Source organism: Leptidea sinapis, chromosome 26 (genome assembly GCF_905404315.1).
Source record: "Leptidea sinapis chromosome 26, ilLepSina1.1, whole genome shotgun sequence".
Taxonomy (NCBI): domain Eukaryota; kingdom Metazoa; phylum Arthropoda; class Insecta; order Lepidoptera; family Pieridae; genus Leptidea; species Leptidea sinapis.
In genome coordinates this window covers 8,150,945-8,167,983 of record NC_066290.1, presented here as the reverse complement: position 1 = coordinate 8,167,983, position 17,039 = coordinate 8,150,945, and the positions used below count along the sequence as shown (strand labels likewise).

At 32.6% G+C, this 17,039-nt stretch overlaps 1 protein-coding gene across 2 annotated transcripts in view; it reads right to left on the bottom strand.

Moving 5' to 3' along the window:
* LOC126972325 (uncharacterized) overlaps positions 1-17,039 on the bottom strand; it is a 768,748-nt gene that overhangs the window by 117,569 nt on the left and 634,140 nt on the right. For both annotated transcript variants that reach the window (XM_050818997.1, XM_050818996.1), the window contains one exon: positions 4,923-5,027. In XM_050818997.1, coding sequence (XP_050674954.1) covers positions 4,923-5,027 — 105 coding nt within the window. The remainder of the gene's footprint in view (positions 1-4,922; positions 5,028-17,039) is intronic.

Here is a 17,039-nt window from a genome sequence, read left to right as displayed (position 1 = left end):
ATTCTCTAGTAAATAAAACATAAGAAACCATACAAATGATATAAAATGAATAACATGATGCAGTGTGTGTATTACCAATATTGTGTACAAATTATGCACACACTCAATTCAGATCAAAATCAGTTTAGGTAGGTCACGGAAATGACACTTATGAATGTCAAAAAAAATAAAATATTTTTCTTTTTGAATCTACCGCTACTTCGTAAAGGGTTGAGCTAATGGGAAGAAGTAGCAAGAAACTCATTGCCACTGTTTTATATCAAGATTTACAGATCATTTCAATTACAATATAATATGTAAAATGTAAAATGATGCAACAAACACACTCAAACGACAAATAGTCAATGTCTTACACGAGTTAGTCAAAAAAGTTAATGTAAATTAATACAAAAGTTATTGAGTACAGTAGCTGCATCATCCACATACACCATAAATCTATAAAGGTACTACACTCATATCTTCAACTATTGTATAAGCTCTGCAGAGTACAAGAGACTTCTTAATCGCAGTGAGACTATTCAATTAATAAAAAAATACCCGAACCTCCAACATCGCAATGAAGCGTTCAAGTGAAGGATCCTGATAAAATATTTACTGTACATTTAGGGCGCAAAGGACGTTTCCAACTATTTCGCCAACTAAAGTGCTCCTTGACAGCCGTTTAATATCTCACTTGAAAGGTGGCGTGCGTTAAAGGAAATGTCCAAAAGAGACATTTTATTTCACTAGAAAATTATGTGTCTATTTTTGAATGTGGCAGGAAATTCTCTTGATGAATCAAATACGTATTATGAATTTAGTATTTTTTTCTTTAAGTCTTTATTTCTCTACTTATCTATTTACGAGTTAGAATAAATAATAATATAATTAACCAATTAGTCGCTGTTATGTTATTTATAGCTCACAACGTTATAACAATTATTGTCATATATAATGAAATGTCAAAGACTAAATTATTTGTATTGATAATATATAGTTATTTCTAAGTCAAAAAAATAAAGGTTACGGATAAGTAATCGCCAACATAATATCATATACTTAAACCTAAGTATCCATCTCTACTCTATGCTAAAACCTTCTCCGAAACACGCTGTTTCTTATGGTGTAAGTATTATTGTGATCGGTTCAGTAGTTTTCGCAGTATAACCGACCAAAAAAACTGGCTCTCAATATATTAGTATGTGTCCATGTGCCAGAGAAGCAACGGCCACGGATAACTGGCGTAGAATCGTTCGTCGTTCGAAGTGACCACGACTGCTCTGTCAACAGTAATCCGACGAAGAAGAATTTAATCTTATAATATATCTGAACAGGTAATTCTTGTATGTTAATGAGTGGAAAGGAATTACAGGAGCGTTGACGGCATTTTAGAAAGGTGTACCTTTCTACACGCTTTCTTTGTCGGCACCTATGTCGTTAACTCCTGTCGTTCCCTCCTATTTAAGATTTCTATGAATTTCATTATAATTGCATTCTACATTGAATACGACAATTGAAACGTAAACACAAAAGACAAATTACGTCTTCAGTTTTGTCAGAGCAACGGGTAACGTTATTATGCGCTCAACAAAATATATCAGCATGAAAACTGGAAATGCATAGAGCACAGAATGGACTCGGATTCTCTTTGAGCTGTTCGTGAAAAAGCAAAGAGTATGACTGAATTAAAGATTGTACAGAAAGTGGTGTAATAGGTTTTATGGTAGAATCTATGACGCATAATTTTAGATTATGCAATAACGGAATATTAGATTATTTCTACAGTTATTTTACATTTTCATCACTATCATGCGTCATATTTTTGCTTTCCTTTCTTTTTCCGCTGCGCTCCAAATAGATACCGCAGACGTAGTCGCAAAGTACGGCAACTTATACTACGCCCAAGTTGGCGTACTCGAGCCAGTCTCGAACAATGTGTGACGTAGACGTGCGACATAGTAACTTTGCAAATTTTTTAATTTCAAATGCCGGATTGCATAGTAAATCTTTGTGAAAATAATACTACAATAAATAAGAAAGACACTGGGATCACGTTTCATCAGAAAGTATTTTGTATTTGATTAATTTCAATGTAAAATAACTCGAAGCGTATGTTACATAATTTGAAAGATGCTATTGAGTGTCGAGATGCCACGCACACAAGCATCTAATAGTTACCGTAATAAAAAAGCTATTGTTTTTAGATGGTGCGGTATCTAGTTGAATCGTGGTCCGAGCGGGACTGATTCATGCAATTGGATCGAAATATCGCCATCAAAAAATATATTATCGTGAGTACCCGTCATAATAATTACAATGTTTTAGTTCCGTGATGATAAAATTTTAAAAACATATAATATGATAATTCTCATTTGCCCAGTAATTTCACTAGCTACGGCACCCGTCAGACCGAAACACAATAATGTTTACACATTCTGCTTCACGGCAGAAATAGGCACCGTTGTGGCATCCATAATTTAGCCAGCATCCTGTGCAAAGGAGTCTCCCACTGGTAAATCTCCTGTAGATTTGTTCTTTTCTCCAGCACGCATTGTTAGTCCAAACGGTAGTATATTATCAGTATTGACTTACAGTATACTATGCATATAGGCGTCAAAATAGGATTTGATTACCATTATCACATATAAACAATTTAATCTACACCCATGCCTTAAATCCTCTATTAAAGAATCTATAACAGTTAGCTTCTTGCCAACATTAAAATACCCAAAGTCCTAATAATCATTACATCATCCAAACGAGTGTTGTAATTAAATTAAGTACAATATTACAACAGTCGTTTAGGTGATGAAATGTTTACTAGGACTGGCTTTTTTAATGTGAGCAGTAAGCTAACTGTTTCACAATCTTTTATAGAGGATTCATATTATGGGTGTAGATAAAGTCTTGTATGCAACTGTTGTTAATTAAGTATTTAAACACTCATGTGATACTATTATCAACCACATTCGTGTTTTAATACCCCTTATTACACAACAGTTGCATAAATAACTATTGGAAGCCTTTCGTATGACTGAGTACGACTATAAGACGTATCTTTCAAATTGCAAATAGTATGTTGTTATATTTTACCACCAAATTGGCAAAGTAATAGATCGGAAACTGTGCGTAAGTAGAAGGCAGAAGAAGATTGATGGGCTTTACGAATTGATGGCAGAATTTGTAGCTTCCGGTGTGAGGGGAAAACTTTTCAGGTTAACGGCTCGTCTCAGATGATACAAATATATGCTTACGAAATAAATTGTAGCATTTGCTTGAATATATTATAACAGTTTCATGCACACACATATTTTTTTTGTTAATGTTTGAATAATTTTGTAACAGCAATTGCTAAATTATTTTTATACCTAGCAGGGGCGTGAATTGTTTTTCTAGCTAGGTAGGCACTGTGGATCTAACGAGTCGTAGTTGAGCTATTAACAGCGGTTTTTAATAACCTATCTATCCTTGGTTTAACTTACTAGAGGTAAGAAAAATCTATCCTTTTACACTTACTTACATTTCAATAACCTATCGACATATACATATCGACATATTGGACTATAACTATATTGGACATAACTATGGAAAGATAAGATCTTGTCATTAAACGGTGACAGTAATGTATCCGTAACTAGAGATACGTTATTGAAAACGGCCGTTAATATGCAAAGATTTCTTCTGTAGGTATCTAGTGTCTAGCGTAAGGAAAAATTTTATGAGTGGGTGTTCAATAGAAGTTTAAAATAACGGAACCAAATTATACTAAATCAGCTTTAACACTAGTGCTTTATTTATTTTGGCTTATAACGAGGTAGGCACTTGCTTATATGATATGCACGCCCCTGAACTAAGTACAATACAAATAAATGCGAAAAATAAATGATGAGCTTATGCAGAATTACGAGTAAATATTGTAAGTAGTCATGAAGGCACTTAAGTTAATAATTGATGTTAAGATCGACATCGTCATCTTGTTATTAAATTAGTAACCGAGGTAAGTTTGTATGAAGGGTAACTGTAGGTATGTGTATATATGTGTGTTTATGTCCACTGTGGTCTGCTACAATGGTAAAATTTCAGGTAATCTTTTGATTAACACAACAGGAGACGCAACTTGCGTCAACACTCTGGCTCCTTATATCCAAGTTACGTCAGTTGGTGCTGGGGCTGCTGTTTTGTCTGCCGAAGACAGCATACGTTGCAAATATGTCGGTCTTAGTGAGTCTTACATCTTTGTGCCGTTTGGTGATGAGACACTAGGCCTGTGGGGTTAAGTTTATTTCTCCACTTATCTATATTTACGAGAATAAATAATGCTACAAATAACCAATTAGTTAATGTTAAGTTATTTATATATTACAAGTGCTGATCCGGCAAATATTGTTTTGCCATATAAATAAAGCACCCCGCACCTTTCATTAAATGAAATGTCATGTAAGTATAATGAAATGTCAATGACTGAATTATTATAGGTACAACTAATTTAAAAAAATATATATGTTCCGGATAAGTAATCACCAAGATATCATATACTAAAACCTACTCTGAAACTTCATACTAGTGGGAGGCTCATTTGCACAGGAAAGTGGCTAGATTATGGGTGCCACAACGGCGCCTTTTTCTGCCGTGAAGCAGTTATGAGTAAACTTTACTGTGTTTCGGTCTGAAGGGCGCCGTAGCTAGTGAAATTACTGGGCAATTGAGACAACATCTTATGAGCGCAATTGTAGTGCCGCTCAGAATTTTAAGGTTTTTCAAGAATCCTGAGCGGCACTCCATTGTAATGGGTATTAATTACCATGAGCTGAATGTCCTGCTCGTCTAATCTCTTATTTTTATAAAAAAACACACTGCATCTAATGGTGTAAGTATTATTCCGTTATATTTATTTATTTATATATTTATATTGTTTGTAAATGTTTATAATAGATGTCACTTACCGTTATCGTGTTCTGGTGTCGGCAAGCTGTCGGAATTGTCCGAAGTCAGAGCAAGGTCTGGTGACGAGGAACCAAGAAGAGCAGTCAGCCCGTCGTGATCACCATCTGTAATATATATGTGTTATTCGGAACTAAAGAACAGGTGTATCTTTTTATGGAAAAAGAAAATATAAACTACCATACATTCGAAAATTTATGCCTCAGACCTGAGAAGAATGGGTGCCAGTATCTCAGCGGGCTTCTTTTTTTTTTATAAAATTTCTTTACAGTCAAAATAATTTAAATAGCCTGACGGCAGTCACTCCATTTCCGGTCTGTGCTATCGCTGAGAAATTCATTTATGTTATAGTAGCCTTTCCCACATAAGCGTCTTATAACAATAATTCTAGCAAGAAAATATTAAAATAAGTCTTATTTATTGAAAATTTATGCCTCAGACCTGAGAAGAATGGGTGCCGGTATCTCAGCGGGCTTCTTTTTTTTTAAATTTCTTTAATCAAAATAATTTAAATAGCCTGCCGGCGTTTGCTCCATTTTCAGTCTGTGGAATAGTTGAGAAAGTTATAGTAGCCTTTCCCACATAAGCGTCTTTTAAAAATTTCAGCTCCACAAGAAAATAATGTCTTCTATTTATATTATGACATTAAAGGACGGGACGAGCAGGATGATCAGCCGATGGTAATTGGTACGCCCTGCCCATTACTCGCAGTGCTACTCAGGATTCTTGAAAAACCCAAAAATTCTGTGCGATGTTAAGACTAATTTGCCCAGTAATTTCAGACCGAAACAACGTTATGCTTACACATTATTGCTACACGGCAGAAATCGGCGCAGTTTTGGTTCCCAGCCTCTCACTGAATTTTAATCTTACACACTAAAAACTTATTTTTTTATATTTATTTTTGTTTATCAGACCAAAAAGCTATGCGTTTATTCAAACCATTATAATATTTAAGGAGATCAAACGAAATACAACAACAATAATATTCATTCCATTCAATTATTTTCAAATGAAAATAAGGCATAATTACTTTGACAAAGGCATTGAATGAGGGGCTGTGTAATACCGAAAAGCTCTTGAAACTTGCTCTACTTGAGATCCCTATAAATAATTTATGGCATTTGAGTAATTTTCTCAGTTCCGCCTCCGGGTACTTTCCTAATTATGTAACAGGCACTTGAGTAGCCATCGGATTGGTATCACTTCATCAAGTACTTAACATTTCTAGTGTTTTTTTTTTTTTAATGAAAACAACGAGTAAACGGCACGACATTCATCAGATGTTCATATTAAAATGTAGTGTTGTATTTTCTTTGATTAACGCGAGTGTTATACATTAAAATTTTATACATTTTAAGGTATTAAAACTCGTGTAATTGTAACTGTATTTTTACATTCATTTGCGTTAAAGTTATTTTTTTATTATTATTTTGTTAACCCGACGTTTCATTTTCCCCTGTCCCCCTGAAAAGGTCACAATATTTGAATACGAAATAAATAGCTTCAACAAAACATTATTTAAATATGAAAAATAAAATTTTAAGAAACCCTTAGAGCAATCATAAAAATATGTCTAATGTCATCTTATGTCTCAACACCTTGAGACATAAGATGACATTAGTTATAGACATTGTTTAACTCGTCACCACGAGCGCAGTTGTAGTGCCATTCAGAATTTCTTCAAGAATCCTGAGCGGCACTGCATTGTTATGAGCAGGGCGTATCAATTACCAGCTGGTGGACGTCCTGCTCGTCTTGTCCCTTATTTTCATAAAAAAAAACGTAATAGTATACTAACAATATATACATAAACGTTAAAGTTTGATCTAGCGAACAATCTGGAACTGAAACGTATACAACCACTGACGAAGTTTGTTCAGCATAATTAAATGATGCTAAATAAATAGACGTTATGAAATCGTATCGGGTAGTCTCGAGTACTCCGTAATTCCTAAGTTTCAGCATGATACTGCTTCATTTGCATCTTTGTAGGTCTGCTATTTACTTCAACAACTGTTTTAGTACAAGACCATTTATACTGTACTGCAAAACTGAGAGAAACATTTAAATATTGAAATTTTTTTATGGAAGAGATGATTCATTCATTCATTCTCTTGCAACACCAGAGGAATCACAAGAGCGTGGCCGGCCCTTTAAACAAGTGTACGCACTTTTTTGAAGATACCCATGTCGTATCGTCCTGGAAACACCGCACATGGTAGCTCATTCCACTGCTCACGTACGTGGAAGTAAATTCCTTGAAAACCATCCGTATTGTGCAAGCATAAGATTTTATCTCGTGAGATGAAGATAGCACCTAGAACCATGTCACGTATTTCAAAAGATAACTTAGTATTGCAGCCGATAAGACACGAACTGGTCATTTATTAACTGATAATTTAAAAAATAATAGGGTGGTAAAATTGGAAAAACTACTGACACAAAATTATTCTGTGACCTCCCTTTACGTACAGCTTCATAAAATCGCGCCCGAGATAAAATCTTATGCTTTCGGACAGGATTTCTTCGAATTATTTCCCTTACTGCTTTGAGCTCCTTTTTTGTATGAACACTACGTGGACGGCCAGATCTGACAGATTTTCTATCACAAACAGAGGAGGTCTCATTGTACCTATTGATAGCCCGGTTTACAAAAACTTTACTAATACCAATCGTATGGAGAGTTTTAAAAATTGCATTTGGCTCCATATCTACTTTGTGTAATGCAATCACAGCGATTCAGTTCTCTTTATCACCACCATTTTAATATCGCAATATATTGTACAATGTATTGGCACCAAAATGAGAAAACTTAATGAACAATCATATAAAAATGACAGATTCCAAATTCAACTGTAATAGTTTGTTTATTTTTAATTGTAACAGTATTTATGGCCTGACTAAGTATATATATTATCTAATATATAAAATTCTCATGTCGCGGTGTTTGTAGTTAAACTCCTTCGAAACGGCTTGACTGGCTCATGAAATTTTGAGTGCATATTGGGTAGGTCTGAGAATCGGACATCATCTATTTTTCATCCCCCTAAATGATAATGGTGGTCCACGGCAATTTTCTTTTCATTTTTTTGTAATTTTTTTTTAAATTTGTTTGATTATGAGTCAGCATTAAAAAATACATACAACTTCAAATTTTCACCCATCTACGATCAACAGTAACTTTTGTATCGTGATTTTAATATCGGCAATACAACGTTTGCTGGGCCAGCTAGTATACTTTACTATGGGAATTGTATAGAATTAATTGGAAATTTAAGGATATTGGGCAAATTCAATATTCTGCTTTAATTAGTAGCTAATTATCTAGTATATATAATAATATAACCAATTGTAAAAATATCTTGTACAATAACAAGAAAAGTACATAATATCTTGTACGCCATTTGTAGAGCACAAATGGCGTACATGTCACGTAGCTATCGACAGCTAAGTCCGTTACATTAGATCTATACATACATATAAATAAAATTGGAGTGTCTGTTTGTAATATCGAAATAACCGTTTGTTAGTACATGTATATGAATATTTATACGGTACATACGCGAAAATAACATTTTTTACAATTTTTGCCTGTCTGTCTGTCTGTTTGTTCCGGCTAATCTCTGAAATGGCTGGACCGATTTTGGCGGGACTTTTATTGGCAGATAGCTGATATAATAAGAAGTAACTTAGGCTACGTTTAATTTAGAAAAATCTTTTATTTTATAAAAATAAATTAATGTTGCGATGTCCAAGAAACGGTTCAACTCTAAAAATAATTTAAATGGCAACACAACGTTTGCCGGGTCAGCTAGTAAAATATAAAACTAAAGAATTCATTGGCATATTATAAGATCCATTGTAGCAGAACATTGAGAATTCTTACTGCTACGTACATATTATTATAATTAATTGACAAAAATTGCATCAGTTATATCGATAAAACCTATCGTATTTATGATTACCAAAAAAGGCTAATTAATCTTGAAATTTATTCCCTGGAAATGCGTAGAAAGGCGGCCCAGTTGATTTTTCTTTACAAACTCATAAACAACCTAATAGACTGTCCAGATTTTCTTCAAAATATTGGCATTTGTGTATCGTCATTTAATTGTCGAATAGGTACTTATTCCCCAATATTTATTAAATTTTATAGAAATAACTACGAATTAAACTCTCCCATTCAAATCATATGTATAAGCTATAATAAAGTATTTAAATTAGATCATAACATCGATATATTTTCAAATATTAACTTTTATAAAAACAGGTGTCCTTGTCATTAAAAGGCTTAAATATAGATTAGTAACTATGTAGTATTAGTATTAGTAGTAAATTCATTATTGTTATTTTTCTAATTTGTTTTTAGCATTAGTTTTTTAGTTTAGTAACGATGTGCATACCTTTAATTTAGATATGTAAATAGTAACACTTATTAATGTTTAACTTTTCGTATATGTAAAATTATGTATCTAGTTGGTAAGCCTTAATAAATAAATAAATAAATAATATTATATCTTGTACGCCATTTACACTCTAAAGTCGTTGAGCTGTCAGAACCAAGTCCATTCCGTTTAATATGAATCTGTAAGGAATTAATTGGCATATACTCGTAAGGTCACAGTAGCAGAATAGTGACAATTCTTACTATTATGTATTATCTCGGAAAAGGAAAGGAGGGAGAGGAAATAGGATATGGAAATGCCTCCTCGAACTTAGTGCTCTGGCTTATATAGGGCACGGCCGTCTACCGTGATGATGCTACCAACTGTTAGTTGGCACTACTACAGTGCCAACTAATAATAGTTATTTTTAATCATATATATCATAAATTTTAGTGATAATTATATTAAACTAGCTGACCCAGCAAACGTATTGCCGATATGAAAATCGCGATACAAAAGTAACTGTTGATCGTAGATGGGTGAAAATTTGAAGTTGTATGTATTTTTTAATGCTGACTCATAATTAAACAAATATGTCAAAAAATTTGGCGTGGACCACTCTTAACATTTAGAGGGATGTACAATAGATGTTGTCCGATTCTCATACCTACCCAATATGCACTCAAAATGTCATGAGAACCGGTCAAGCCGTTTCGAAGGAGTTTAACTACAAACATCGCGACATGAGAATTTTATATATTAGATAGTATTTAAATATTTACACTAGTTAAATAAATGTAAGTATTTATTGGGATATTTTATGGTTGTTCATGATGTTGGTACCGCTTGTTAACACATCAAGCTGATATGTGTGTGTAGATCTTGTTGTTCTTATTTTAAATGCAGGCACTAATCTATATATATAAAAATTAATTTCTGTTCGTTAGTCTCGCTAAAACTGAAGAATGGCTGGACCAATTTGGCTCATTTTAGTCTTGAATTATTTGTGGAAGTCCAGAGAAGGTTTAAAAGGTTAATAAATATGTAAATTTTCGGAATTAAATAAAAACAACAATTTTGTTTTTCCTTTGATCTGTCGCGTCGCTCAGAAATCAAATTGAAAGAATAGTTTAAAATGAATAACTAATTAGAATCTTTGTATCTTTCTCACTTTCTCTGCACTGACTCACTGTCTTTGCAAGACAACGTTTGCTGGGTCAGCTAGTTCAATATAAATAAATGAAATAATGTAGAAAGCAGATTGAATACTTGGTTCTTGATAAAGTTTTCTCCCATTCGTTGCAGTTCTACGATTCTTGTATTTCTGCTCCGTTCAGAAGTTGTATTACAAAGCAGGTTGCAGTACTTAATGCTTAAAACTAAAAACTTTATCACCAGTTTCCTTGAAACGGATCCGTTGTATCTTAATTCGAAGAATCTTAATTAAACCTTTGCGACAAGTTCAGATTTGCAACAATGTAAGATACCTTTAAATTTGTTTAATTTAGGTTTGGGTAGTATTTGAAATATGTTTATCTATTTTACCAGTGGGAGGCTCCTTTGCACAGGAAGCCGGCTAGATAATGGATACCACAACGGCGCCTATTTCTGCCGTGAAGCAGTAATGTGTAAGCATTACTGTGTTTCGGTCTGAAGGGCGCCGTAGCTAGTTAAATTACTGGGCAAATGAGGCTTAATGTCTCAAGGTGACGAGCGCAATTGTAGTGCCGCTCAGAATATTTGGGTTTTTTGAGAATCCTGAGCGACACTGCATTGTAATCGGCATGACGTATCAATTACCATCAGCTGAACGTCCTGCTCGTCTCGTCCCTTATTATAATAAAAAAAAAATAGCTATGCATTGACTTACTCTGCTCGACCTTTTTCGAAGTAAAACTTCTTTACGTATACACTTTAATGTATACACTTCTACAATAAAGTCCCAGCCACTGTTCAGGCATTGTCTATAAATAAATTTAAATGTTTTATAAAAAAATGGCTCTGTCGTAAATCCTATTACTCCACTGCTGAATATCTAAATGATCGGACAGCCTGGGACTAGATTGTGATTATTTTATAGCAACTGTACAATATTGTATATTTTTATTGAAAAGAGCGCAAAAAAAAAAAGAATGCTGGGAGAGTTTCTTGCACCGCTTCTTCTCTCTCAGAGCGCCATTTGTTTCCGAAGCGGTAGTAGTATCTAGTAGTATAAGAAATGACATCAAAAAGAATTCTAAAGGAATCAATTTTGAGAAAATAAATGCCTTTTATGCCTTTTATGCCTTTTATGCCTTTTACGCAGGCTTGACTTGCGGAGTAATCTGGTGAATCAGTGACGAAGACGTTATTTCGCTGTGAAAGCCAGGGCTGCTAACAGCACAGAGGAGGTTTTAGTCGGTATGGGGCGTCCGCTTACGCGGACACTCGAGTCCGACATATTACTCCCCGTTCCGGGGCGTAAATACGTAACAGTATTTCCTCCTCTCAAAAAAAAAAACAAAAAGAAGACGTTATAGAAATGTATGATAAGGCGAAGTGAACGAAGTTGAGTATATTTTTAAAATAATTTTTATGAAATATATTTAATATAAAATTTTTTTTTGGAATCTGTTATTTTTAATTTTATGAATTATTATTTATAAAATGCAAATTTATTAATTGTTTATTTTATAAATTATTATTTTGTTTTACTTCAGTCGTTTGGTCTAAGTAACACCCGTTTTTATTATAGGTTTGGTTTCATGAATTAAACGCAAAATTATACTCGAAACAAAAACCTTCAGATTTATGAGAAATTCTATTTTAACCCTTGTTAGTCTGTCTTCTTCTTCCCGTCGAACAGACAAAATAGAAAAATATAAACAAATACATCTTCTTATTTTTCGTTTCTTAAAATTTTACGAAAATCTCAATAGACAGTTTTTCCCAGCATTAATAAAAATGATTTTTATTATAAATATGTACACATACACAAAAGATATACGGTAGTTAAGTAGGATAAAGAAAAATCGATTGATTCTCAAAAAAAAATATTCCAAAATTTCGAAGCATTACCTCATGTACAAACTTAATAAAAATCCACTAAGCAGGCTTTATGAACTAAAAGAATAAGTTCGTGTGTTGTTTACACGCAATGTGCTTTTATTTAGCGTTCAAGAATCTATAAAATGAATTGCTGTTCGTTATTCTCGCTAAAACTCGAGAACCGCTGGACCGATTTGGCTAATTTTGGTCTTGAATTATTTGTGGAAGTCCAGAGAAGGTTTAAAAGGCGAATAAATATGAAAATGCGCGGAATTAAATAAAAACAACAATTTTGTTTTTCCTTTAAAGTGTCCCGCGTCGTTCAGGAATCAAATTGAAAGAATAGCTTAAATGAATAACTAATTAGAATCTTTATATCCTTCTCAGGAAGTAAAAAACAAAATTAATCTTAGCTAGCTATACTTGTTAGATTTATTGTACGATTTAATATTTGGCCGGAGATTCAGTCGTCATCTATTTTTGATACCCCAAAACTTTTAATTATTATTTTTTTCTTCTTACTTTATATGGCAATACAACATTTTCTGGGTCAGCTAGTAATATAATAATTATCATTCATCATTCTGAAAATTAATTCACTAAAAAGTAAGAATATAAGAAGGTCATATGGCATATTATAAGAAAAATAACTCCAAAACTGTTAATTATTTTATACTGAATAAAAAGGCGCCTTTTCCTGCCGTGAAATAGTAATGTGCAAGCATTATTGTACTTCGTTTTGAAGGGCACCGATGTAATTACTGTGCTAATGAAACTTAATATGTAATATCTTTCTTTAATGTTCCCTTTCGATATCCTCGCAAAGCAAAAACACTTCATCAAAGACCTTTTCGAAAAACTGTTCTCGGCAATAACTCACCAATTTCCAGGATGTCTAAAATACTAAACGATAGTTGCAAACATTTGGATCCTTTCGGGGACTCACTCAAAGCATTCCGATGTAAAATTTTATTATGTGATAAATTAAATTATTTGTAATATTAACAAAATATATTTTATATTTAACTGATTTTTTTTTCGGTAATAAGTTAATACGTTTTTTAAATTATGTATAAGTACTTAATTTAATATAAATATTTGTAAGCTTCGTAATAATTGCATGCTGTATCTACCTTAAACGATAATGCATTTAGAATTAACTTTAGATTAAATATTTTATTGTGGCTTGAATTAATGTAATTATCACTAGTGGATCTAATAAATAAATAAAAATAAAATACCCCTCCGAATTCCCCACAGCAGCACTGCATTGTAACAGGCAGGAGTTACAGCTTACTTCCATGTGAAAATATCGCTTATATCTTCATTATTCCTCAAGTAATTTATATATTACACAAATAAAATTTGAAACACAAAATTTGATGAACGATGCGGGACTCGAACCCACGACCTCCGGCATTCCGTGCCGGTGCTCTAACCAACTGAGCTAACCGTTCGAGTGACGTATCGTTATAAAATCTTGTATGCGTCGAGTTAAACAAATTCAACTCTCAGGTTGTGGCTTCATCTACAGGATCTACTTTACAGTTGATAACCTGCTCAACCCCAATAATTGCATATTAGGAAATTTACTTGACTTAAAGAGCGACATCCTCTTGTAAATCCAAACAATATGTTATCTTTTGAAAGTCATATAGTAGTATTAATACACAAATAAAAATTGAAAAACAAAATTATATGAACGATGCGGGACTCGAACCCACGACCTCCGGCGTTCCGTGCCGGTGCTCTAACCAACTGAGCTAACTGTTCGAGTGACGTATCGTTATAAAATTTTAATTTGTGTATTAATCCTAGAAGTGAGTGTTATCATTTTAAAAACATAACAAATTGTTTAAATTTATATATTGTAAGTAAATATACACGTAATGACGAATTTCGAAATGTGACCGCGTGACAAAAAAGTTTTGAACACAAAAAAACACTACAGTACTAATTTGAATATAAAACACTATAGGACACTGAGGTATTGGTTATGTATTGACAGTGTTATTTGCTAAGCAAATGCCTTAATTTTTTAATTAAATTAGAGAAATAACTTCAATATCACTTTCTTCATATAATTATACTAGTGGACCCGACAGACATTGTCCTGTACACATGTCTTAAATTTGAAAAATCGGTCCAGCCGTTAGGAGGAGTTCACTAACATACACATGAGCAGGAGAATTATATTATATGTACGGAATTGATCATCTTAACCAATCTCAAATTCACTGGAACACACAAAAAATCATAAAAATCTGTCCAGCTATTTAGGAGGTAGTTCAATTGTGAATCTAAACCATTCTCGAATCCCTCTGAAGACGCAGAGACTTCAATTAAAAAGAGACGGCTGGACCGATTTTAATTAAACAGAGAGTTTAATTAAAATCGGTCCAGCCGTTTAGGAGGAGTTCAGTTACAACAGACGTACAAAATAAATATTTATATATTAAGATAAAAGAAGTGAATAAATATATACGTCATGACATGGCATTGAAATAAAGAACAAGAAAAAAAAACATTTATTCTGCAAACTAAACCTAGTATACAAGTAGATTTATTTGTTAATTTATATTAACATGCAAAATTTGAGTTCACGTCAGCGTAATACTGGTCATGCCCACAGGTGATATGATCAGTGCTGGTCTTCCGGAGAACCCAGGTGACATATATGAAGGGTACTAAAATAATAATATAATAAAAAAAAGCAATAACAAGAAAACAAAAATTACATATAACTTCGTAACCTTACTAATTCAACAAGTTATTTAATAATAATATAATTAAGAACACTAAAGTAACAAAAAAAAAAACTAGTAATTATAATAATGACAGGTGAAAGAAAGAAAGAAAAGAAAGTGAGTACTAATTGCGTGATTGAATTGCTTGTTCAGACGCGCGAAATTCCATATTTTCGCCTTATCGCAAAAATATGGCCGCAACATAAAAAGTCTTATGCTGCATAACTATTTTGAATACAAAACACATCATCATTTTTATGATATAAATGAAGTTCATAGGAAGTAAATTAATTATAAACAGTAGGTAATGAGTTCATTACGAACCCCAGTAAAGCTATCTCAATCTAAACTCACAAAATACATTTTGTAATTTCATCCAAATTAAATTAGACGTAAAAATACTCTTAAATGTTTTCATTTAAAAAGATCATCCGAGCTCATTACGGCAACATCAAAATAGAGTCGCTTTGAGGACACTCATTACATCTTTCCATCCGGTTTGAATGTCCCTGACGAACTTTTAAAGCTTCGTGCACACGGATTGTAAATTTAATTAAACCAACCTGTGATTCGACTATGCTTTACAATTGTTGCGGCGAAATTAAAATGTTTGCATGTAGTGTCTTTCTAGCATTACGTAGAAACACTAATGAATTATTGATTAAATAAAGGTGAAACACATAAGTGCGTTAATAAAATAAATACGAAGTAATAAAAATTGGAAAATCCACAGTAAGTATCTAAGTACTTAATACTATAGTATTAAGTACACTCGTCGAGCGATAATGCTACATTTTTTTTAAGATAAATTTCGAATAAAATCGAATCACCTGCGTTTTTTTTTTACAAAAAAACGCGAAGGCCTACAGTAGTGATTTTCGAAAGGAACCTTCTCTGCTTAATTCTGAAAATTGTGAAAAAAATATAAAGTCGTTTCGTCAAGTTCACCAATATATTTATATCTCATTTATAGTACCTAATGCCACGTTTATTATATTATATACAGTTACGTGCAGATTCTAGTATGATTTAATATTTATTTATTTTTATTTTATTACACTACTTACTTTGATACCTACGCAAATTAATTTGCAATGGGAAGACTAAAAGAACTTTCTACTTCAAATGTCACGAGGGGCTGCTGAAAACCAGTGTTGTGTTGGTGTCTTCTGCACTGACACAACAATATACTGAGTCAGCTCCTTTTAGAAGGGAATCACGCTCACACTGTTATTTTTATTTATTTATTTTTAATTTTTTATAATATATGTTACGTTATTTAATTTAGTATTTTAAGATTTTAATTAATATTGTAAATTATTGTTTTTTGTGTGAGTGTTTTTTATTGCTAATAAAGTGTGTTTCTATTTCTATTTCTAAATCGTTCTCGAGATATCCCTACCACGCCGTTTTTTTAACCACAGACTAATTGACGTCCACGATAATTTTTTTTAATGAACCCTTTTTATTTTAATACGTATTCGACAACTTAAAAAAAGTATCAGTATTATTCATTAGGGTCTCAGCTGTATATTAATGTGCTTTTTATAATGTGTAAGAGTTATAGAAAAAAAAAATATGCAGTTTAAAGAGTGGAAACCGTGCGACCTTGACAGGTCGGTTATAAAGCATAACCTCGCCGATTCGCGTTCGAGGCGTGCAAAAGTAAGTGTACTTAATGTTTTAATAAAATTATTAGCTTCTCCAAATTCCTATCCATAATATATACAATAATTAAATTATGATATAAATTTTTTGATATCGCTTCTAAGCTGGGATCTTTTTTAATATCGGAAGATATTAATTATGTTATTGGCTTTGTTATACATTATTAAATGATATTATAATGTAATTAACTATCAATAGGATCTTAAATCTATTATTTATATTTTTTTATTAGTAATTTAGAAAAAAATATTCTCTATTCTATCTTTAGTTAGGACACGACAATAATATA